This window comes from Salvelinus namaycush, chromosome 9, assembly GCF_016432855.1.
Source record: "Salvelinus namaycush isolate Seneca chromosome 9, SaNama_1.0, whole genome shotgun sequence".
NCBI lineage: Eukaryota > Metazoa > Chordata > Actinopteri > Salmoniformes > Salmonidae > Salvelinus > Salvelinus namaycush.
The window spans coordinates 15,421,869-15,443,808 of NC_052315.1; the positions used below are offsets into that span (position 1 = coordinate 15,421,869).

Sequence of the window (21,940 nt, forward strand, 5' to 3'; positions counted from 1 at the left end):
TTGTATTTCTCTCTTTCTCTTCATTGGTGTTACAGATTATTTTTCATGTAGCACTTTTGCATTTTGCAAAAGGCAACAAACTGCTATATTGAAACACTATTGCTGCAGCCTACAACTACTTCTTATAGATACAGGCACAAAAGTATTTTTCAGTCCGTTTTGTGCATGTGTGATATTTTTTCTCATTATTTTCTATGATTAACCTTTTTTCCACTGAATGGGATGTTTCCCAAAATACAAGGAAACAAGTGAAGTTGAGGGTGACATTCTGTGCCTCTTCAGTGACCAGTTTTTAGCAAGGTGTAGTGCCCAAACAACAGATCCAACAACACGCTTTTTAGAACATGTGATCTCTTTTTAATGCTTTTTTTCTGAGGGGTGAAGAACGATTCTTGCCTATTTAATCAATGTGTTCGTGTGAATACATTCATTTTGGATTTAAATAAATATAACATTTTCCTAGAATGCCAGCTGAGGTTTTACACCACAATTGCATTGATAAATACTTCAGCACAAAGAGACAATGAATGTTTCAGAGTTTCTTTAGAACAGATTACATTGAATGTTGGTATCAACTGAATGGCATGGTTAAACTTGGAAAGATTACATTCTATATCTTTAAACACAATTGTAAATTGTTATCCATCAGCCTTTACATTGGAAAAGTTTAAGACATAATGTATCTGATGTAGGCCTATCTGCCTGGATTTTAAATGGGGGGAAAAACATAAGTATACAATCTTAAATAAAATGGGTGTGTTTTATTGTATTTTGTATTGAACCTTGTCTTATTACTGATGTACATTATGTACATTCTTACTCAATTTTTACAAAACATTTTAGGTATACTAATGGTTCGCAAAAATACACCTCGAAAGTTTACACTTTGTCATACACCATCTATTCATCCACAAAACAATAAAACATCGGAAGTTAACTGTAAACAAAAAGCCATACAAATGGAATATGAATAGAATATGACTATTACCCTATCTAGAAATTGTCTGCCACCACTAGGCTACCATCTGCAACGTGACTTGGCTATCACGTTGACAGTATTTTTTTTAAAGCTCCGCCCCTTGATTACAGCTAGCTACAGCAGTAGACCTTCCCGGTAGATTTAAATGAACAGAAACAAAACAGCACGAGAACGAATGGAATAAAGGACGAAAAGCAACCACAAACAGGAACTGATCTCGACTTTTTTAGTAGGTACAAGGATTATTTTCACGGGCTGTATAACGATTATTGTCCGTGTACAACATTTCATTTTGTGAAGATGAGACTTCGGTCTCGAAGTATTGCTGACCCTTCATCAGCACAGTTTAACGGTCGGCGGTCCTCGAAGAGAGCGGCTCAGAGCGTAACTCCGGAAAAGGTAAATCGATGAGCTTGTTTTGACCAAATATCTTGGAATAAGCTGAACTTTGAATGCGTATTACGCATTATCGTTGGCTTAAACAAATTTGCTAGACGACCTCACAATCGCTTGCTAACTAGCTATCCGATTTGACAACCGTAAACAATGATGTTGTAGTAGCTAGGAAAATGCTCTTAGTCGCTAGGACATTATTTTCACGCCACTTCGATACAGCTACGACCGGAAGTGATTTTCATGGCAGGTTATGAGAACATTTTCGCTAACCCTAACCTTTTTCCTAACCTGACACGTTAATTATCATAACCTGAATATGTTAATTCTCAACATGCTGCATAAATTCTGCTAACCTACTACGAAAAATTTAATTCCGGTTGTAGATGTAACGAAGTGGCGTGAAAAGAGTATCCTCACTCGCTGGCAAAATTGGCAAACTACAACGGACAATGTTGCAATGGGTTCTTGTTCACAGTTCAACTGACCAGTTGGCCACCCTGAATGTATTTGTCGTTCTTACCCAAAACTATATATGCAATATTTTATCATCTCATTTATAATAATTGAACATTACCTGTCTGTAATATAAAATGGCGACCCATGTTTTTGTTTAATTTGACAAAGCATCACACTGGCTTTATCATCAACTCCTGTTGATACAGGCAGGTAGTCATGTCTTACATTTCGCTTGAAATAGCTCCACGGATGTAGTGTCTGGCAGAGAGGATACAGATTACCCATCACAAGTAGGTCGAGGGGGAGGGACTTGAACTAGTATCTATGTCGCCCGTGCGCTCTGTTTTTACTATCACTGTAGCTAGATGTTGTTAAGTGTCAGTATACACACTGATTGATTGAATTGAATCCTCCATAGGACAAAGACTCATAATAATGTGGTCATTAGTAGGTCAGTTGGTAGATTATGGTGCTTGGAACTCCAGGATAGTGGGTTCTTTTCCCAGGACCGCCTGTACATACAATGTATGTATGCATGACTGTAAGTCGCTTTGGATAAAGCCTTTTTCATCAAGGTTTGGGTCAGCCTGTATGTGAGACAACTTGCACGTTTTTATACTAGTGCCCAATACTTTACTGACATACAGTTGGTGGGGGTAATTCTGATCCTTTTTATGTGAGCTTTTAGCTACTTTTTCAGACTGTCACAATTATATTTTCTGTGTGTAGGATGCAGATGTACAACAGCCAGACAACCAGTCACTCTACCCTGATGATGATATCCCCACCGCTACAAAGCGCCCTCTTGTACAAGGGCGTGGGAGGAAAAGGGTGGCAGCCCCTGCCTATGAAGACAGAGAAGGTACCCATTTATTTTGGTGAATGGAATTGCTCTATTGTTGTTTATTTCAAGATGGCAACTAAATACTGACAATCATTCTGTATTAATTTCTAGATCTGGGCTTCAAGACCCCCGTTAATGTGCACCATCACCGGGTGCTGTCGGAGCTAAACCCCTCCTCTCCCCTCAATTCCACTGTGCGAAATATCTACTCCCCCATGGTCCGGTTCCTCACACCTACCAAGGAAAGTAAGTACATCAAAGGTGGATTGGTTGGGCTATGTTTGAAATTGCATACTTGCACACTATTTAGTAAGCAATCCCGAGTGTGTGTGTTGGCTTTTGTATGTATTTTACAAGTAGGGTAGCCTGCCTGGAAGGCCAGGGGCTAATTCATGGGTGTGCAGTGTTTGTGTTCAGATAGAACTGTATTGTGTAGAACCGAACAGACATTCTTCTGTCTTGGAGAATAGGCCATCATGGTTTGTCACTTTCCTGAGTCCATTGGGTAGGCCTATTTGTTTACAGAGAAACTGTCACTTTCGGTTTCTAATAAACAAACTACTGTATAGGCTAGCAAGGACTTGCATGTGATTATTGAGGCAAGAGTAGATGAGGTCAGCACAGTAATGGCTCAATTGGTCCAGGGTGAATGAGTCTTATTCATTTGAATCAAGGCTGTTTTTTGTGTGTTTTTTATCTATTCAGATGCGAGAACCCCCAGCAGTGGTGATGTGATGAGCCCAGAGCAGTGTGTGTTTGGCTATGGTTCCATCAGCCTTCTCGCTGGAGATGAGGACAACGATGACGTTTTCAGCCCGTGGGTTCTTCCGTTTTTTGTTCTAGGTTCTGTGGAATACGATTCTAAGGCTGCATGCCATAACATATTATGAAATACAATGTGTCTACTTGACGAATTAGATCACCTCAGGATCATCTTGGGGCTATGTCATAATGCAGGATCAAAGAGTTACCAGCAAACCGTTCATTGGTGTCAAATAACTCTGATAAGATAATCAACAGCTGGGCATTTAAAGAAGCTGGCCAGCCTGGCCAACATAATTGTTCCTGGTTTGTGATGCACTTCTGCTGAAATAATCCACTGCCCATACTTGCTTTCCTAATGTATGTGGTTCTCAAGGACTCCCTTTTCCTGAAAGTAATTAATCCATTGCATTGTTGTATTTAGCTTTACCTTCATCAAGAACATTCCATCCAAATCCCAGCAATCCAAACCGTGCATACGAGACATCCCACCTAAGACGAGGAGTACGCCCCAAGCCACTCTAGTTTTAGATCTGGTGAGTGTTGGGTTTACCTTTGAGATTAGTGACTAATCAAAGCATTTACTTGTGTAATTCCCATGCAAAGTATAATATATATTTTTAGGCGGGTCTGGTTTACAGTCTGATATTTACTTAGTATATTCATGTATCAGTAGGTTGTATTTCCATGATGATTACCAAGTTATATTATCATTCCATCAAAATTAAACACTATGGGGTACCAATCGCTTGGACATTTTTTCTGTTCTAGGATGAAACGCTCATGTACAGCTCTCTGAACCGGATTGAGGATGCAGAGTACACCTTTCGCACATGCTTCCAGGACAATCAGTACAAAGTTAGTGAATGAATCTGTTTATTTCAGACTTATAAGGCCGCAGGAAGGCAGTGATAAGGGCTTTTATTCTTTGCTTGAATGACCAGTGTTTATTTTTTTGTTTTTTTTAATAGGATGAATGTCTGTCTAATGATGGTAACATAAAATATTGTAATATTTTTATTCTCTTACCTCAATAGGTCTACATGATTCTACGACCACATGTGAAAGAATTTCTGGAAGCCATGACAAAACATTTTGAGGTATGTTTTCAAGTTGTTATTATGTGTGCAGTAGCCATGTGTTTTTATTTTTGCTACATGTTTAACTTCCCCCATTTATGTGTAATATGTTTATTGTTAAGAAGCCAGGTAATTGAATGACTCAAATGTGTGTTTCGCAGATGTTTGTTTATACATCTGCAAAGAAAGAATATGCAGAGAAAATACTGGACATCTTGGACCCGAAAAGAAGGCTGTTTCGGTATGAGAAGTAATTTTTTTTAAACTTTGGTTGCTGTCCTTTTGCCATGCTTGTTTTGCTGTATTGTTTTAGTGATATTGCAGCTTCAGAGTTCTGTGTACCAGAGACAGGCTGACAATCTCATCTACTTTGAATAATTTGAGGAATAGATTTCAGTTGATATTAGGTTGTACTTTAAATGTGTATAACTGATATCTTCTTTTGTAGACACCGTTTGTATCAACAGGACTGTACCTGTGTTCTTGGGCACTATGTCAAGGATTTGGGCGTACTTGAGAGGGACCTTGCTAAAACGGTGGTTTTGGACAATGCTCCACACACATACCCCTACCATGTGTGTTTACTGTGATGATGTTCACTTAATTATACGATGCATATTTTTTTTCTTTGGAAGCAGAGTGGAGTTTTATTAAACTTCCTGCTTTATTTCTGCAGCTGATGAATATGCTTCCCATCAAGAGCTGGTCTGGGGATAAGGAGGACAAAGAACTTCAGAAGCTCATCCCGTATCTTGAGAGAGTGTCCGGAACAGTACGTTGACAGTGTTTTGGTATCCCACCTCCGGTGGCATACAAAGTATTATTTTTATTAAATTGTAGTGTTTCTTTTTGTTGTTGCAATTTCCATAATTCACAACCTAGTTAGGTGTCTTCTAGGATTAAATCTCGTTTGACAAAACAAACATCACACATGCAACAGATCTCATTTGGGAAGTGGGTATACCCCTGGGGTGTGGAAAAAGCAGAAAAACTAACCTTGAGTCAATCTCTAACACTTGGCTAGTATTCTACAAATACCACAAGTTAAAACTGTTATCGTATGTTTGGAAATGTAATTCAGAAAGACTGTGCAACTACTTGTATTCCACAAGAAACAGCACCAGTGTTCTACAAAATAAATAGTGGATGTTTTTACTAACTTGAAGGCACCATTTTTCTGTAGGATGATTGCCGGGAGGTACTGAAGAGGAGGACAGACCACTTTCACAGACTGCTCTCTGAAGATTGAGAAAAGGCTTCTGATCATCCTTCCATAAACGTTTTAATTGCAAACATGAACTAGATCTACTATTCTAGTCCTTCTGTATAATCCCTGAATGACCAATGGGTTTCTGATAGTGTCAATTTAAAATGCAGAGATTCTATATCGTTCCCAAACATTTCTCACTCAGCCCAGCAATAAATTGCTAATAGTTGAAAAATGAACTATTTGAATATAATGATGCAACTTAAAATATGTTCTTCATACTTAATAATCCTAATTTATTGACAGAAAATAGCTTTTTAGAAGCTGTTATGTAAATATTCTTTGATTATTTTAGTGACATTATTGGATTTTTCACCTCAACAAAAGCCAGAACAAGTTTATCTGTAAATAATAAAACAACTTAAACCATGCTGGTCTTTTTCAGAATCATTTTAGAAGTCTCCGATGAATTTAGTCTTATTTGTCTGGATGACCTCTTGCATTTTCGTGCATATCTCCCTTTACACTTTTCAAACTAGATTCTGACACTACTGCTTACATCTGCACTGGGGTCGGACAGGCTTCCTGTTCCAAAGCTATAGTGGCGCCGGAGTGAGATATGGCTCGGAAAACAACTCAATCCAGGGATGAGAAATGCGTTGTTCTCCGAATTGTCCCATTATCCAAACTGTTACACCGAGAATCATTGAACGGCTGCTAGTTTAAGTAAACTGCTATTTGTCCTCATTCTAGCTATCGGTACCCACCGCAGTCATTACGGAATGGCACGTAGCGTTGAACAAAGGAGCTGATTAGTTGACACTGCCATTCCAAAATGGCTGCTTTAGCTTCTGCTACTTAGCATGAGGATGGAAAGGGCCATTTTCTGGAAAAACTAGTGCTCAGTCAATCTCGATCTAACAGTTGGGATAATGGGACAATTCGGAGTACAATGTATTTCTCATCCCTGGACTGAGGTATGTTTTTTGAGCCATATCTCACTCCGGCTCCACGGTGTCTTTATCTAAACAGGAATCCTGTCCGACCCCAGTGCAGCTGTAAGCAAGCATAGGGTCAATCTATTCTAGCTACCTTTACAGTGCCTTTAGCACACTAGAAATGTCATGTGTCCTATGACTTCCATGGTTAGCCTATTTGTTTTGTTTTTGTACATGGAATTTTGACAATACATTTTTACCCCAAGAATGAATATTCAGAAACTAAACTTACCCCTCCCATTAAACAGACCTTCCCACTAAAGCTATAGTGAAATCCTATTCTAATGCCAGTTTCCCCCACATGTGGCAGGAACACAAAGACTGCTATTGTCTTACCTTTCTAAAGTTTCAACATGCTTCACAAATCAGTCTCAGGGGTTGGCAACTGATCACCTTTCAGTCGACACTAAGGTCTGAGTGGGTTAATTTCATACTGCTTTTGGAAACCCGTCTAGAGTTTGCAAATCTGAGATGAAATAACTTTGCATGTGATTTGTTTTTAATTCTCTGTGTGTACTATAGCACTTTACGGGAGGCTGATTTATTTGATGATCAACTCCAGGTGACTTCCTGTTTAAGTTTTAAGTAATGTTTTATTTTCTAAATATCTGGACCCAACAGCAGAGCCCCAAACCCCCCGGTGTATCCGCTTTGGATTTATTTGCTCCATATGGTCTGTGTGACATGGTACCCAGAAAGTGTGTGGGCGGGGGCTAAAACGTAGTATTTTGTCCGTCTTGAAATTTGATTCAGAAGTTGAGACTGTATACCAGATTCTAGAAGACAAAAGTTGGGGGAAGGAAAAAAACGAAGAAATTGAAACAACAGTAATTCTGCATCCCTAGAAAAAGTAAGTGTATTCAGCATCTTTTAATCGAATAGAAGTGCGTAGGCTACTTTTTCTGTATGGATTTTGACTGTCTGCCCATATGACTATGTATAAACTAAGCTATTGAATAGTGGCTTCATCAGACCTAAATGATGAGGCTATCGTTTATATTGCTCCTCTTGTTATTATTAGTAATTTGATATGGGAATATTAGATGTATGTATTATTTATGATCAATAAACTACCACTTCAATCATCAAGTATCCTATTCAAAGAAAAATGGTAATATCCTAATCAATGAATGCAACTGGCAACAATTAATCTGCAACAGAACAGCAAATGCACATTTTCTCTTGCGTGCGCGTTCCGTTTGAGTCAATTGGTAATTTCAATTCGATGCCTCACTTTCCAAAAACTGCACAAAATGTTATGATAGTCTAGTAAATCCGTCTTTTGTTTGGAGAATGAACCCCAGTCGTGACGTGTTTGGTTTAGTTGCGTGTCAGTCCTAAAATCAGACGACTAGCCGCCCTCCACGATTGGCGCTGCCCCAAGGGCCGATTCCAAATTCAATCCCCAGATGTTCATAATACAGCCTGGCGCGAATTGGGTGGACCCTTTGAACCTCGCGTGCGGAGATGCAAACAATATCAATACGACCGATATTGTCATGTTATTGTAGGGTTCACATAGTAAATGTGAAATTGTCTATCTGCAGTTAGTTCTGTAGGCTGTGCGACTATGACGGGGCGTCAAGCCACCAACCCAGAAGATGGCAAAGAGATTGACAGTGTGAAGGAGTCTATCAGTGACATCATCAATCAACTGCAGGATATTGACCCTGCCAGGCTGTCATTCTCTCCATTCCTCGACCTGGACACCCAAATCTCTTTAGCACCAGTGTCTGACAGTCCTGAATCTTCAGTGGAGGAGCTCCACTCCTCTTCTCACTCAGTCATTGGCTCTCATCACTCCCTGGAAGCCCTGCCAGCCGATCAACTTGTCCGTAAGTGATAATCGAACAAACACATTTTTTATTTGAGTGCCACTAATTAAACGTGCAGAATGGGTGACATTCATTATTCACAACATTGAACATATGGTGGCAGAAAGATGTTGATTATGCTTTGTTTTGTACAGAGCTTGATTCTTGCCACCAGCAACCCAGCGAGGGCTTCAAAGCAGAGCGAAGACCGCAAGAGGGAGTTCAGGATCGAACTATTTCAAGTCCGATTGCTCCTGTGCACAATTTGGAAGACCCGGTGGAAAACTGCATCAGCACTCCAAATCCAGCCTCTCGCAGAGACATTCCCAATGGCACAGACACACAGAGATGGAGTCCAGAATCCAACAATCTGGAGTCCACCATTGATGAAGGCCAACCGTTGCTCGGCTTGCCACCGGAGAGCATAGAGTTGACTATGTGGAGTTCCCAAGATCAAGAGACGTGTGAGGCTGTCCCAGAGGTGGCAGACAAGAGACTGTGGTGCTGCTGCTGTAGATGTTGCCAAAGTGGCCGCGTTCCTGCTGTGTGCTCAGTCCTGGCCTCCCTTCTGTTTACTGCAGGGCTTCTCTATGCACTTTATTTCTATGTTCCCATAGATTCCCCAGACTGCCCTGACATGGTCAGCCGCCTCACTTTCACACTTTGCTGCTGTGCCGTAGCTGCAGTCCCCATCTTGTTGGGTATGTCTGAATAATTATTTTCATATGCGACTCAAACAACACAACTGTCACACTGGGCACAGACATTAGTTCAACATCTAGTTTAGATTTAAATTTGGTTGTCAACAAACGTGAAATCAAAAAAAATGTCACGTCATTAGATTTAGGTAAAAAGTTGGGTGAAAATATGTAATCCTCTTACGTTGATGACTTTTTGCAAATCCAATCATTTTCCCACATTGATTCAGTCATCATATTTTATTTTTTGTTGTTGAAATGACATGGAAACAATGTTGATTCAACCAGTTTTTGCTCAGTGGGGTGCCTTTTATATTGAGCTCTACAAACCTACTTATTTAGTTGGAGCAATCAATCTCCCAAAAAGCTCTTGAATGCAGTATTAAGTGATTTTAGGTTTTCTAGTAGTCCACGTCTCATTTGTCTCAGGCTTAGTCTTTGTCAACACATTCAACCTCAAGGCAATGCAAGTCTTATTGAAGCACTGGCAATTTCCTCCCCTTTCTTATAAATAGCTTAACATGGAAACTAGAATAGAAAAGATGAGGGTAACTAGTTCTCCAGTCTCCTGGGCAGTGTCCCAATAGTTTCTCATTACTTTCCTCATCTCCTTTTCTTTCTACTGAAATGACTTGACTGTAGAAAGCAACATGGCTAAAAACAAATCCTTTCACATATTTGGTTTTCGAGTTTTATTAGTCGAATGTTATATGTTCAAGCAGGAAACATCGGTTTTCAAGTATTAGTAGTCGTATGTTCAAGCAGAAAAGGAGGGTATTATCAAAGACTGGACTAAGCATCAGTTCAAAAGCAGTTTTTCTTCAAACTAGGATGCTGAAGACTCATAATGCCAGACAAAATCAAACAGACCATTAGGTGTTTTGTGTTGTGTTTCCAAATTCGAATACTAACATACCTATTACTCCCCCTCTAGCTATGCTGATTGGTGCTATGTGCCAGTTCTGCACTCGGTCTTTAAATCCAGCTGAGGCTCTCCACAGAAGACCGGCCATTCAGCAGCTGTTTGTCTCTGCGTCTATGGAGCAGTTGTTTCTCTACGTTCTCAATCTGTTGGTTCTGGCTACATTCCTGCCTCAAGACCAGCTGCGGGTGGTGCCCATTTTGACTGGAGTTTTCGTTGGTGGGAGGTGAGTGATTTCAAAGTCATTGATTGCTCAGTGAGAGAAAATAGTGACGTGTCACTATGCTCTAGAATGGACAGCAGGTAGCTTAGCGGTTAGGAGCATTGGGCTAGTAACTGAAAGGTTATTGGTTCAAATCCCCGAGCCAACTAGGTGAAAAATCTGTCTGTGCCCTTTAGCAAGGCACGTAACCCTTATTGCTCCAGGGTGCCCATGAATAATGGCTGATCCCTGGCTCGGACCCCATTCTCCAAGGGTGTCGGGGGAGTGGGATATGCAAAAATCAAATATCTTGCACTTGTACATGTGTGAAATAGGACATATGTAAGCACCTAATTATTAATTATTATAAAGCTGAACATGTTTTAAGTTTATCCTCATTTTATTCCTATAGGCTTATCTACTGGCTCTGCTTCCACATGTGTAGCCCCTGGAGAGGCTTTGGATCGGGGCTCACTGTTTTCCCACTTCTTGCCATGGTGGCTTTCAATCTGTACTGTCTGTACGACTTGAGCCTCAGACATCTGCTCTTTGGGTCGGAGGACACACTCTATTATCAGACCACCCCTTCATCCTGGCCTCTGGAGGTGTCACAGAGCTCCAGTGGCAAATCAGATAGTGTCATACCCACGGACATCTTGGAAACTCAGTAAGGAGGAGAGCACTGTCCCTTATAACTTAAAGAGAAAGCTTAGAACCCAGAAATAGCCCATTCCTGTGGTCTGAAGTTCAGCAGAGCTTCACAGAATGCCACTAACCTCTAAGTCTGTAAAGGCTTAAGTTGTATTTTGCTCCTCATATACAGGACCTTTTTATGTGGATTCATGCTTATTATCTGAAATGCAAGAGCCGTTCCTCCCTTTAGTTGTGGAGGAAGTCTTTGAACAATGTTCTACTTCTAAATGTGTGTCCTTTTAAGCTATTCCAGTGCCTATATTTAATGTTCTGTGAAGTACTTTTACTTAAAAGTTATAATTGCAAATGGATGGATATTCTACCAATTGATGTGTTCTTATAAAAACCACTGAATGCAACTTGGGTCCAAAATAGACATTTATTTTATCCATCCAAAAGTTTGTAAATGATACTGAAGTAACAATAAAAGCTATTTGGAAAATAATTTCTTCTGTTTCTGTTAGTCGACAGAATTTGATTATTGGCTACTTTAATGTTGACTGAAGCGAGTCAAATTCCTCTTAAAGTGAAGTACTGGGAATGTTGGTGAATGTAGATGTTCTCTCGCTGTTCTCTGCCTGGTCTTCTGTAATACGGAAGACCACCATCTCCACATCCCTAGCCTCCTCACTGCTGCTATGACTGGTGCTGCTGTCCACTTCGTTCCTGGCAGCGACACATGGTAGGAACGCCCTGCTCACCATCCATGTAATCGCCCACATGATGCACAAAATCACCAGCGGCCCTCCCATCAGGATACCAAGAACTGCTGCCGTCCGCTCCATGCCACTGGTCACTTTACCTCTGTGGTCCCAGGGGTAGACAGGGGGGCTACAGGTACCAAGACGAAAATCCAAGATTGAATACGGAGGGCAGTCCAGACAGTTTGTGTCCTGTTTCCCAAAACAAGTGTGGCAGTTGTGATGGCAGGGTAAGCACTTCCGATGGGAGCGGGTGCTGTTTCCATCTGACTCATAGTAGTGAGGTGGACAGGACATCAGGCAGATGCTCTCAAACACGTACAATGGGTAGACACACTCAAAAAAAAAAAAGGAGGATCCTTACTTGGTTAGTAACATTTTCAAACTGTCTTATAGAATGTGACATTACAGTGTGCAACTGTTTCATTGTAAAATATACTGAACAAAAATATAAAAACGCAACATGTAAAGTGTTGGTCTGATGTTTCATGAGCTGAAATAAAAGATTCCAGATATTCTCCATATCCACAAAAAGTGTATTTCAAATCAAATTGTATTTGTCACATGCGCCGAATACAAGAGGGGTAGACCTTAGTGAAATGCTTACTTACAAGCCCTTAACCGACAATGCAGTTAAGAACAGTAAGTGTTAAGTTTTAAAAAATGGATGAATAAAAAATAACATAAAATTAAAGAGCAGCAGCAAAATAACAGTAGCGAGGCTATATACAGGGACTACTGGTACAGAGTCAATGTGCAGGGGCACAGGTTAGTTCAGGTAATTGAGGTAATATGTACATGTAGGCAGATTTAAAGTGACTATACATAGATAACAGAGTTACAGAAGTGTAAAAGAGGGGGGGCAATGCAATAGTCTGGGTAACCATTTGATTAGCTGTTCAGGAGTCTTACGGCTTGGGTATAGAAGCTGTGAAGAAGGCCTTTGGGACCTAGACTTGGCACTCTGGTACCGCTTGCCGTGTGGTAGCAGAGAACAGTCTATGAATAGGGTGGCTGGAGTCTGATCATTTTTAGGGCCTTCCCAAAATCTAGACTTCCTTAAATTTTGTGCACCAGCTGTTGTTTACAAATATGCACAGACCTCCCCCCCTCGTTTTACCTGAGTGTGCTGTTCTATCCTGCCGGTGCAGCGTGTATCCCGCTAGCTGAATATCCATGTCATCATTCAGCCACGATTCCGTGAAGCATAGGATATTACAGTTTTTGATGTTCCGTTGGTAGGATATTCGTGATCTTACCTCGTCTAGTTTATTGTCTAATGATTGCACGTTGGCGAGTAATATTGACGGTAACGGCAGCTTTCCTAGTTGTCTTCTGCGGGTACGGACGAGGCATCCGGCTCTTCGTCCTCTGCGTCGCTTCCTTTTGCGAATAATTGGGATATCTGCCCTGTGGGGTGTTTGGAGAATATCGTGTGAGTCCTGCTTGCTGCTGTTGTTGTTGTTGAAGAAATCTTCGTCTAATCCGAGGTGAGTGATCGCTGTCCTGATATCCAGAAGCTCTTTTCTTCCGTAAGATATGGTTGCAGAAACATTATGTACAAAATAATTTACAAATATCGCGAAAAAAAACCACATAATAGCACAATTGGTTAGGAGACCGTAAAATAAATAAAGCCCGTTTGTGAGGGAAAACTATTTCTGATTGGCTGGGCCTGTCTCCCCAATGGGTGGGCCTATGCCCACCCATGGCTGCGCCCCTGCCAGTTCAAGTTAAAATCCATAGATTTTTTTGCCTGATTTCCTTAAATGAACTGTAACTCAGTCAAATCATTAATTGTCGCATGTTGAGTTTATATTTTTGTTCAGTATAAATCCAGGGTATGGTTGATGTTGCTGCCTACCTTCACAGCTGCCATCAGAGTTCCCCACTGCACACTGCTGTATCACTGCCCTCTCCATGCGACGGCCTGCCATGCGTTCATCTGTCCCATGCAACTCCAGATGAAATTTCAACAGGATGCCTATGGACAAAGAAAAAAAACAAGTTTGTGCTTGAGTACATTGTAGAAAATGTCCATTGCACAATCTAAAGCATACACATCCTGTCCTAAATTGTAACTGTGTGAGAAATTATGGAACAAAAACAAATCATTTTCATGTCATGAGTACATTGTGTACTTTTGATGAGGTGTTCGCTTGAACGGGAAGGACTACAAAAGAAGAAAGCGAGAGCCAAACCGTGCCAGCCTCCGTCACATCAGCGGCTCTCGTTGGTGGTAGAAAGAGTAGACCAAGGCGCAGCGTGGAAAGTGTTCATGATTTTAATTCAAAAAACACTCAAACAAAATAACAAAAACGTACAGTTATGTCAAGCAACAGTAACTAAACAGAAAACAAGATCCCACAACATAATGGTGAGAAAAAGGGCTGCCTAAGTATGATCCCCAATCAGAGACAACGATAGACAGCTGCCTCTGATTGGGAACCACACTCGGCCAAAAACAAAGAAACAGAAAACATAGAATGCCCACCCAAATCACACCCTGACCTAACCAAATAGAGAAATAAAAAGGCTCTCTAAGGTCAGGGCGTGACAGCAGCACTGAGTGCATTTGATTTCTAATACTAGTTAAAGATGACAAATGTTCTGTTTCTAATAAATGTTGTGTACTATTTCTTTCAGTAACTAATTGAATTGAAATACTAGAGATGGGTTTTAAGACATTCGCTGTGTTATTGAAGTTGACACCTCAAATAGAAACATCTTTGTTTTTGTCAGTGTACCTCTGTTGGTTGAATCTCCGTTGTTTTCTATCCGTAGAACCCAATATCCGCAGGGATCCTCATCCCAGCAGTGTGTACTCATGAAGGCCCAGTCTGAGAAACCTGTAGACATTTTATCGTAAGGCCTGTGAAGCAACATTGGATTAGAATATTTTAGTACACTGAAGACAAGATAAGTCACACTTGGACTTCTTGTTGCATATTGAAACCCTGATACTTCACCATTATGCCGTATATATATATATATATGAACAGCAAAAAAATAAACATCCTCTCACTGTCAACAGCATTTATTTTCAGCAAACTTAACATGTGTAAATATTTGTATGAACAAAACAAGATTCAACAACTGAGACATACACTGAACAAGTTCCACAGACATGTGACTAACAGAAATGGAATAATGTGTCCCTGAACAAAGGGGGGGGGGTCAAAATCAAAAACAGTCAGTATCTGGTGTGGCCACCAGCTGCATTAAGTACTGCAGTGCATCTCCTCCTCATGGACTGCACCAGATTTGCCAGTTCTTGCTGTGAGATGTTACCCTACTCTGCCACCAAGGCACCTGCAAGTTCCTGGACATTTCTGGGGGGAATGGCTCTAGCCCTCACCCTCCGATCCAACAGCTCCCAGACGTGCTCAATGGGATTGAGAACCAGGCTCTTCGCTGGCCATGGCAGAACACTGACATTCCTGTCTTGCAGGAAATCACGCACAGAACGAGCAGTATGGCTGGTGGCATTGTCATGCTGGAGGGTCATGTCAAGATGAGCCTGCAGGAAGGGTACCACATGAGGGAGGAGGATGTCTTCCCTGTAACGCACAGCGTTGAGATTGCCTGCAATGACAACAAGCTCAGTCCGATGATGCTGTAACACACCACCCCAGACCACGACGGACCCTCCACCTCCGAAATCGATCCCGCTCCAGAGTACAGGACTCGGTGTAACGCTCATTCCTTAGACGATAAACGCAAATCCCGCCATCACTCCTGGTGAGAAAAAACCGCGACTCGTCAGTGACGAGCATTTTGTGCCAGTTCTGTCTGGTCCAGCAACGGTGGGTTTGTGCCCATAGGCGACGTTGTTGCCGGTGATGGCTGGTGAGGACCTGCCTTACAACAGGCATACGAGCCCTCAGTCCAGCCTCTCTCAGCCTATTGCGGACAGTCAGCACTGATGGAGGGATTGTGCATTCCTGGTGTAAATCGGGCATTTGTTGTTGCCATCCTGTACCTGTCCCGCAGGTGTGATGTTCGGATGTACTGATCCTGTGCAGGTGTTGTTACACGTGGTCTGCCACTGCGAGAACGATCAGCTGTCCGTCCTGTCTCCCTGTAGCGCTGTCTTAGGCGTCTCACAGTACGGACATTGCAATTTATTGTCCTGGCCACATCTGCAGTCCTCATGCCTCCTTGCAGCATTCCTAAGGCACGTTCACGCAGATGAGCAGGGACCCTGGGCATCTTTCTTTTGGTGTTTTTCAGAGTCAGTAGAAAGGCCTCTTTAGTGTCATAAGTTTTCATAACTGTGACCTTAATTGCCTACCGTCTGTAAGCTGTTAGTGTCTTAACAACCGTTCCATAGGTGCATGTTCATTAATTGTTTATGGTTCATTGAACAAGCATGGGAAACAGTGTTTAAAACCTTTACAATGAATATCTGTGAAGTTATTTGGATTTTTACGAATTATCTTTGAAAGACAGGGTCCTGAAAAGGGGACGTTCCTTTTTTTCTGAGTTTATGATTTGTACATAGTGTAGTTTAGAGATAATGTCTTTTTCTAGAAAGCCAGAGAGTCAGCTGATCTTTCCATTGTGAAAATATTCCTAGCTCCTCCCTTTATTTCTGCACATTGTGTCTTGAATGCTCAATATACAGTTGAAGTCGGAAGTTTACATGCACCTTAGCCAAATACATTTAAACTTAGTTTTTTACAATTCCTGACATTTAATCCTAGTAAAAATTCCCTGTCTTAGGTCAGTTAGGATCACCACTTTATTTTAAGAATGTGAAATGTCAGAATAATAGTAGAGAGAATGATTTATTTCAGCTTTTATTTCACATTCCCAGTGGGTCAGAAGTTTACATACACTCAATTAGTATTTGCCTTTAAATTGTTTAACTTGGGTCAATTGTTTCGGATAGCCTTCTACAAGCTTCCCACAATAAGTTGTGTGTGCATATATATACACACACAGTACTAGTCAAAAGTTTAGACACACCTACTCATTCCAGGGTTTTTCTTTATTTTTACTCTTTTCTACATTGTAGAAATCAAAACTATGATATAGCACATATGGAATCATATAATAACCAAAAAAGTGTTAAAACAAATACATTTCATATTTGAGATTCTTCAAAGTAGCCACCCTTTGCCTTGATGACAGCTTTGCACACTCTTGGCATTCTCTCAACCAGCTTCATGAGGTAGTCACCTGGAATGCATTTCAATTAACAGGTGTGCCTATTTAAAAGTTAAATCGTGGAATTTATTTCCTTCTTTATGCATTTGAGCCAATCAGTTGTGTTGTGACAAGGTAGGGTTGGTATACAGAAAATAGCCCTATTTGGTAATAGACCAAGTCCATATTATGGCAAGAACAGCTTAAATAAGCAAAGAGAAACGACAGTCCATCGTTACTTTAAGACATGAAGGTCAGTCAATGCGGAAAATTAAGAACTTTGAAAGTTTATTCAAGTGCAGTTGCAAAAACCATCAAGCGCTATGTTGAAACTGGCTCTCATAAGGACCGCCACAGGAAAGGATGATCCCAGAGTTACCTCTGCTGCAGAGGATAAGTTCATTAGAGTTACCAGCCTCAAATTGCAGTCCAAATAAATGCTTCACAGAGTTCAAGTAACAGACATATCAACATCAACTGTTCAGAGGAGACTGTGTGAATCAGTCCTTCATGGTCGAATTGCTGCAAAGAAACCACTAAAAAAGGACATCAATAAGAAGGGATTTGCTTGGGCCAAGAAACACAAGCAATGGACATTAGACCGGTGGGAATCTGTCCTTTGGTCTGATGTGTCCAAATTTGACATTTTTGATTCCAACCGCCATGTCTGAGACGCAGAGTAGGTGAACGGATGATCTCCGCATGTGTGGCTCCCACCGTGAAGCATGGAGGAGGAGGTGTGATGGTGTGGGGGTGCTTTGCTGGTGACACTGTCAGTGATTTATTTACAATTCAAGGCACACTTAACCCTACAATCCCTCACCTAATTAGAGTAAAGTAGTAGACGACAACACTTAAGCTGGAAGTAGAAGCCTATACATACTTTATACATTTTACAGACACAGTATGGTTTACAATAGTTATCTTTTGTTTGTTTTTAGTACCATCCTTCAGCTCCACTAAACCCCTCCCATCTATCTCTGAACACCATCAAGTTTTGATTTCTATTTAACATATATTTTTCCACTGTGCTCTGATGTTTCACAAAAGTTCTGAACTTTTCTATTCTCATAGATTCTACATATTGTAAATTAAATACCTTTTTTTGCTAAGAGTATTATAATATTATTAATCGATTGACTATGACTTTTTAAATCACTTCTATGTATTGCTTTCAATCTTTCTGTCCATTGACTTGGCTGTGCCTTACCTGGTTGTGAGTAAATTGGAGATGGTCTGCTTTGGGCTAATGAGGGTGATGGAGAGATCTCCACGTCTGCTATAGGTCAGTGTAAGACGGGCCTGGATGTGCTCCAGAGACCGAATCCAGTTCCTGGTGCCGTGACAAGCTGTCACATTCCACCTCAATGTCAGTTTCCTGCGGAGTTCACTATCAGACAGACAGAGCATCAGGTATAACAAATCTAACTGGCCAAGTTGGCATTATGAATTAGTGGAATTACTGTATCAGTGGTGGCTAGGTGGGAGGAGCTAATGGAATGGTATCACACACCACACAAATGGAAACCACATGTTTGACTCCGTTCCAAGCATTGCATCCCAGCCATTACAATGAGCCCGTCCTATAGCTCTTCCCACCAGCCTCCACTTCTGTTTATGCTCAATAAAATCTGAAGATCATGTTTATGTTTACTGTAAACAGCTATAGAACACACTAAGTGGCTGTTTTCCTACTAACTATCCATAAGTGAGATGAAAGGACAAGGGGGTTTTCCTTACATGGCTCTGGTAATGAGGTCAATGGTGCATTTCCTTTTAGGTTTGACTGCTTTCCATTTACTGGCCAACTCCACCAGTCTCCCTGCATCCAGTAGCCCATATCCATAGTAATGGCTGACTACAATAAAGCAAATCAGGTGTATGATGCTATAGCTGTGTTTACACAGGCAGCCCAATTCTTATATTTTTTCCACTAACTGGTCTTTTGACCAATCTGATTGGTCAAAAGACCAATTAGTGAAAAAAATATCAGAATTGGGCTGCCTGTCTAAAAGCAGCCCAGTTCATTCATTTCAACTCAATTTCTGGCCCTACAGTTTAGCAAATCACATCCCAGTTGGGTAATGGTCAACTACCTAACACTAGAAGGTAGTGCTTTATGTCTCACCAGGTCTTCCAACACCATTGGTCCGCCAATCATGCGTTCGAAGATCTACCGGTCTAGATGCTCGTACCACGAGGTGTTGCACATCACGCCAGTTGAGTGTCGGGCTGTGGGAGAAGTTGGGATATTATCATCTTTCTCGATGACTCAAAGCCTCAAACTTACAACAAATAGGTTATTGAGTTACAGGTGCACAGAGACAAGAGACTGGTTACTTTGCCTCCAGAGCCAGTGCAATGATTCCAGCAGCCAGAGGGGCAGAGGCAGAGGTCCCAGTATGGTCTGAGGTGCAGGATTGATGCAGGTCGGTGGTGACCTGGAAGGGAAACAACATCCAGGTATTTTGTTGAGGCTTTGCTTACTGTTGCTGTAGGTGGTAAATGTGAGATAAATATTGACCTTTTTCAGAGTTCCACACATCTTAAGCAAACCTTTGCATTCATGTGACTACTTTGTTAAGCACAATTAAACTAAAGCTAAACTAGTCAAAGATTTAACAGAATGCTTTGTCACTCTAAATGCATCTTTTTAAAGAAATATATGAATGTTAAAAACACGTGGGATGAGTTGGGGACAAAGAGACGTACAATACTGCGGTGATGAAAGCTGCCACCACTGTAGGTTGTTGTTAGAATGGCAGAGCAGGGTTCACTGTAGAAGGGCAGTGTTCCCCTCTCAGTGGTACTACCAACAGACAACGTGTAAATGCTGTTGGTGTAGCCATCGCAGTTGCAGTTGTCAAAGCTGGCGCCCCCATTGCCTGAAGCCCAGACGTAAATGGAACCCAAGCCACCTCGGCCCTGTAAGGTATTGAATATGTTTTTTAAGACTCATTGTATGATCTTACCGCTTTAGTTGCCATGCCGATTACATTGTTTTATCTTATCTAACAAAATTGACACTACTGATGAAACAGGTAATATAGGATAACCAGTACAAGTTGTATCATACATTGGTAATGCCTCTGATAAAGGCTTCTTGGGCCAATGTGTTTGGCCCCTCCAAATTCGTCCCCAAATCTTCAGGTCCCCAGCTGGAGCTGTAGATGTCAATGTGTTGCTGATTCAAATTTAAGGACATGGCTTCTATCAGGTCAGTCACTTGTCCATCCAACATTCGAACTCCTGGACAAAACAGAACAAGTAACAGGATGCAAATTAAAGCAGGATAATTGCAGTACAGTTCTATATGCTATTAAAAGAGACCGAATGAGTGAATGTTTGGGTAATACTTGCCTCCGATCTTGGCCTGATATGCCACTCCAACCCCACACACCCCATTATTTGCCACCGCTGCCACCACCCCAGCACACCGTGTTCCATGCCTATAGAACAGAAGACAAAAGGGGTTCATCCATACAGAATGTTGTCACATAGTGCACTTCATACATGATACATGATGTAATATCTTGCATTAAAATCTTAACATCACAGCAAATTACCTCTTCGGTCTGGTCAGAGAGTATTGAGTGTCTGGGTTGGGGTCATTATCGTTCATGTCATAGCTAGCCTGTGGATCCTACAGGTACAATACATTAGGTCTTTATAAGGATCCTTTGCCACTTGTATTTTATTATGTATGTATGTATTCCAGCACTGTATTGCTGGAACAAAATTCTAAATACATTTCATATTGATGTTCTAGTGCCATTCGGGTAATTTAAAGTATTGATTGGGGACATTTTTGTGGAGAAATGTAACTTTTTCTGGGTGATTTGTGCTTCCCATTAATGTGTTTTTGTATTTTAATATATATATAGGGTATAATCTGTATATTTATGTTGTATTATACAAGGCACATTTGTAAAAGAGACCTAGGTCTCAATGTGTTCCCTGTTAAAATAAAGGTTAAATAAAAAATGTATAATAACAACTCACATAATTTTCAGCAATGTCTGGGTGGCTTGTCTCTAGGCCATCGTCTAAGATGGACACCACCACCCCTTTTCCTGTGTAGCCTCGAGCCCATGCAGCCACCACATTCTGATCAAAGGCCTCACTCTGGAAAAGCAGTTTGAATAAATTATTTTTTCTGTTTTAAAACGGGGATAACCATTTGTTTTCACTCAAGGCAGAAAAAACTAAAACAGGCTGAATAAAAATGTAAAGAGCTTCTATTATGGAAATATACTTCAAACAAAAATGGAAGCTTAATGTTGACATACCAGGTACCACTGCTGATTGAAAAATGGATCAGTTGGTACTGTGAAAGAGTGTCTTCTCTTTCTACTCCTTCCAGATTGCTGTGCAAACCAAAGCACCTAAGAAACAGAAAGTACATCATCACACTCATTACAATAAGAGAAATGCTGGGACTGGTTATTCCAGCCAATTTTGAATAGTATTGACCTATTGGCTATTCACCTTAGGGTCCACTTTGAGTCGAAGATTATGCAAATATTGTGCCTGCAATGATTGTTTTGCCACCTGTCTTTGCTCCATATGGTAATAGTTGCCATCTGGAAATATCTACAAATATAATATGCCAGAAGAAATTAGCTAGTCATAATATGTCAAAAGATCTATACATAAAAATACAAATCATTATATGACATAAACAGTGAACTAACATTGTTTTACCTTTCCCAGGTTATGGAAACCATGCTTCTTTGCAATCTTGTTGATTTGTTCAGGAGTGCAATTCAAATGTAAAGCCCAAATGTTAGTGTAGATGACCTCGGCATACATTGTGCACACATAAAACATACACAAGAAGCAACTGATATACATCATTCTGTCTGCTGTTTGAACTGTTCAGCTGATACATTGTTGGTCATAGAGAAGCAACCCTTTCATTTCGCTAACTCTCATGTCTACAACTTGATTTTAACTGATGTTGACAGTTTCATCACTAACGGTTGTAGCTTTACATTCAAATAGGCCTCCTACACGAGCGTGAACAATAACTAATATT

General features: G+C 40.8%; 2 protein-coding genes across 3 annotated transcripts; one reads left to right on the top strand and one right to left on the bottom strand.

The window, feature by feature from the left end:
* The first annotated feature begins 1,093 nt into the window (after positions 1–1,093).
* Positions 1,094–6,153, top strand: ctdspl3 (CTD (carboxy-terminal domain, RNA polymerase II, polypeptide A) small phosphatase like 3). Of its 2 annotated transcripts, none has more exons than XM_039000514.1 (11): positions 1,094–1,378; positions 2,561–2,693; positions 2,787–2,921; positions 3,381–3,492; positions 3,862–3,973; positions 4,209–4,295; positions 4,475–4,537; positions 4,678–4,757; positions 4,965–5,091; positions 5,193–5,288; positions 5,700–6,153. In XM_039000514.1, the coding sequence occupies exons 1-11, from the start codon at positions 1,280–1,282 to the stop codon at positions 5,763–5,765; spliced, it is 1,110 nt and encodes a 369-aa protein (XP_038856442.1). In that variant the 5' UTR covers positions 1,094–1,279; the 3' UTR covers positions 5,766–6,153. The 2 variants fall into 2 exon arrangements, with proteins under 2 accessions (XP_038856442.1, XP_038856443.1); XM_039000515.1 differs by having other exon boundaries at positions 4,965–5,052.
* A 5,418-nt stretch (positions 6,154–11,571) lies between these two features.
* On the bottom strand, positions 11,572–21,714 carry LOC120054034 (furin-like). The gene is made up of 14 exons (XM_039001393.1): positions 21,607–21,714; positions 21,391–21,495; positions 21,192–21,287; positions 20,905–21,027; positions 20,469–20,545; positions 20,263–20,351; positions 19,979–20,151; positions 19,615–19,827; positions 19,243–19,343; positions 19,031–19,134; positions 18,643–18,760; positions 18,113–18,292; positions 14,438–14,623; positions 11,572–11,881 (listed from the first exon to the last, which is right to left on the bottom strand). Exons 1-14 carry the CDS (start codon positions 21,712–21,714, stop codon positions 11,572–11,574), a joined length of 1,983 nt encoding a protein of 660 aa, XP_038857321.1.
* Between the last annotated feature and the right edge of the window lie 226 nt (positions 21,715–21,940).

Bases quoted from the DNA above. Each gene is read 5' to 3' on its own strand.
- ctdspl3 (XM_039000514.1), top strand. From the start codon at position 1,280: ATGAGACTTCGGTCTCGAAGTATTGCTGACCCTTCATCAGCACAGTTT. The intron at 4,296-4,474 runs GTTAGTGAATGA...TTACCTCAATAG, and splicing joins TCCAGGACAATCAGTACAAA to GTCTACATGATTCTACGACC. The intron at 5,289-5,699 runs GTACGTTGACAG...ATTTTTCTGTAG, and splicing joins TTGAGAGAGTGTCCGGAACA to GATGATTGCCGGGAGGTACT.
- LOC120054034 (XM_039001393.1), bottom strand. From the start codon at position 21,714: ATGTATGCCGAGGTCATCTACACTAACATTTGGGCTTTACATTTGAAT. The intron at 20,352-20,468 runs GTAATTTGCTGT...TCTGTTCTATAG, and splicing joins TCTCTGACCAGACCGAAGAG to GCATGGAACACGGTGTGCTG. The intron at 14,624-18,112 runs GTAAGGCACAGC...GTTGCTTCACAG, and splicing joins TCCAATTTACTCACAACCAG to GCCTTACGATAAAATGTCTA.